The 2,481-nt window shown below is 56.8% G+C and overlaps 1 protein-coding gene across 1 annotated transcript; it reads left to right on the top strand.

Moving 5' to 3' along the window:
• Window positions 1-1,545: 1,545 nt before the first annotated feature.
• Window positions 1,546-2,251, top strand: LOC107135032 (alpha-1-antitrypsin-like protein GS55-LT). The gene has a single exon (XM_015476996.2). The coding sequence runs from the start codon at window positions 1,583-1,585 to the stop codon at window positions 2,234-2,236; it is 654 nt and encodes a 217-aa protein (XP_015332482.1). The 5' UTR covers window positions 1,546-1,582; the 3' UTR covers window positions 2,237-2,251.
• Window positions 2,252-2,481: the final 230 nt, after the last annotated feature.

Below are 2,481 nucleotides of genomic sequence, written 5' to 3'. Positions count from 1 at the left end.
ACGTGGGGACAGGTAGAAACGGCCCCTCAGAAGCAGGTCACTGCTGAGCAGAGCCCCTGCCTGCCCTGGGGCAAGTGACCACCAGCAGGTACCCTGCAGGAGTGGGCGCTTCCCCAGGGCCAGAGCCACCTGCTGGTCACCTTGTTTGTGCCTCACTTCTTCCTTCAGAAGTTCTCCTCCCCACTGTAAGGACAAAGAGGGGAAGTCATTTACCAAGGCCACTGTCACCAGGGGGCAGGGCTGGCTCATGCTGGGCTTTGGTGCTTTCCATGGGTTGTGACCTCAGGTCAGGGCTCCTTCCTGGACCCCGCCTCATTGCTTTGGGTCAACAACGAGGAGCAGAAATGGTGTGGGATGAGCTGGGTTGGGGGTCCTCCCTCTCCCTGCCTCACACTGACTGCTCCCACCCACACCCCCTTCCAGAACCATCAGGGTGCCACCTCCAGTCCTTTCCTGAAGGCTTGGTCTCCATGTCTGTACCTGAGGGCTCCAGTCCACCCTCTGCAGCTGGCCTGCCCAGCTCAAGGCTTTGGGGCTGCAGCGTGCTGCTTGCAGTAGCAGGCCAGGGGGAGCAGGTCTTGGGCCCCTGAGGCTTTCAGGAACAGGCCAGGAAATAGAGGGAACCCAGCAGGAAGCTTGGGGTCACCGTCAGGGCCCGGGTCTGACATCCATGAAGCCTGGATCCCAAGGGCAGGATGTCTCAGCCCCTGGACCCAGAGGAGAAAACCAAGGCTTGTTCCACCTTTGCCTCAGCTTCTCTGTGCAGCCTTGGCCAGGTCCTGACCCTCTCTGGGCCTCAGACCCTCACTCTAAAGGGAAGAATCCAAGTAGGTGATGTGACATGGGAGGTAGAATGAGGTGCTCACCTGGGCTGGAAACCTTCCCCCACCTCCCCCTGCAGCCTCTCACCTCCTGACAGACACCCCTGTAATGTACAGTCCAATGTTTGTGTACAGAGGACGTCATTCATTTGGGTCTCTCCCAATGCCCCTTCATTCAAATTGAGAGTCTAGTCCTAGGTCAGTGCTTTCTCAGATCCTTGCTCAAGGCCAAGGGTATAGCAGTGGCCCTGCACAGACATGAAGCCAAAGCCTCTGGCCCTGAAGCCACTCACCATATGTCCCTACCCTGCTGAGACCCACCAATCTCCTGACCTCAGAGTCTGAAAGATGGTGTGGGCTCAGCCAAGCCCAGCCGGGCAGCACAGAGACAGCCAGAGAGAGGTGGGCTGGGAAGATGACGAGGGTCAACATGTGCCAGTGCCTGCCAGTGCCTGAGCTGGTCCCCTACAACACTTGCTGGCCAACCCTGGACATGCACCTGAACCCCTCTAGGCTTTGGAGGAGAGCAGTAGTCCCCACAGGACTGTGAAGGAAGCAGAGAATTCACACCCTTTAGGGCTCAGGGCAGCTCTGCATCTCCCTGGGGGTTTGCAGTGATGCAGGTGGAGGAAGGGCTTGGCACAGGCTGGGCCGTCTTGGAGCTCACTACATCCTGGTGGCTCTGCATGGTGTCCATCCAAGCCAGAGAGAGTCATTGTGGGCAGAACTCAGGCCTCTGACTTCCTCTGCCTTGCAGGACGATGCCGTCCTCTATCTCCTGGGGCCTCCTGCTGCTGGCCGGCCTCAGCTGCCTGGCCACTGGCTGCCTGATTGAGGATTCTGAGGAGTCAGATGCATCCAAGCATGACCAGGAGAACTCAGCCTCCCACAGGATTACCCCAAACCTGGCCGAGTTTGCCTTCAGCCTCTACCGGGTGCTGGCCCATCATTCCAACACCACCAACATCTTCTTCTCCCCTGTGAGCATAGCCATGGCCTTGGCCTCGCTCTCGCTGGGCACCAAGGCTGACACTCACACCCAGATCCTGGAGGGTCTGGGCTTCAACCTCACGGAGACTGCAGAGGCTGACATCCACCAGGGCTTCCAGCATCTTCTCCAAACCCTGAACAAGTCCAAGAGCCAGCTCCAGCTGACCACCGGCAGCGGCCTCTTCATTGACCACAATCTGAAGCTGCTGGATAAGTTCTTGGAGGATGTCAAGAACCTGTACCACTCAGAGGCCTTCTCCACCAACTTCACAAACACCGAAGAGGCCAAGAGGCAGATCAACACTTATGTGGAGAAAGGGACCCAAGGGAAAATTGTGGATTTGGTGAAAAATCTGGACAGAGGCTCAGTTCTCGCCCTGGTGAACTACATTTTCTTTAAAGGTAAGATGAGTCAATCAGCCTGAGTGGGTTCCCATGGAAACCCCAAAGCTGTTTTCCATCCACCAGTTCTGGAACTTTCCTTGGCAGCACTGTCTGCACTGTGGCAGGGCCTCTCACAGTGGCTCCTCAATCTTCCATGCTGAAGCCCTGAAATGTCTTCCACCATCAGTTAAGTTAGGGAAAAGTTGATAAAACTGTCAAAATCATTGACTTTTCTGCAGGCCACATCAGAATCCTGACTGTCCTCCTGCTCACTGGGTCCCCAGCA

The sequence above is a fragment of the Marmota marmota genome, unplaced genomic scaffold (genome assembly GCF_001458135.2).
Source record: "Marmota marmota marmota unplaced genomic scaffold, marMar, whole genome shotgun sequence".
In the NCBI taxonomy this organism is placed as follows: domain Eukaryota; kingdom Metazoa; phylum Chordata; class Mammalia; order Rodentia; family Sciuridae; genus Marmota; species Marmota marmota.
Note: the sequence above shows the minus strand (reverse complement) of the source record. Positions and strands in the feature narration are given on the sequence as shown.

Bases quoted from the DNA above. Each gene is read 5' to 3' on its own strand.
- LOC107135032 (XM_015476996.2), top strand. From the start codon at position 1,583: ATGCCGTCCTCTATCTCCTGGGGCCTCCTGCTGCTGGCCGGCCTCAGC.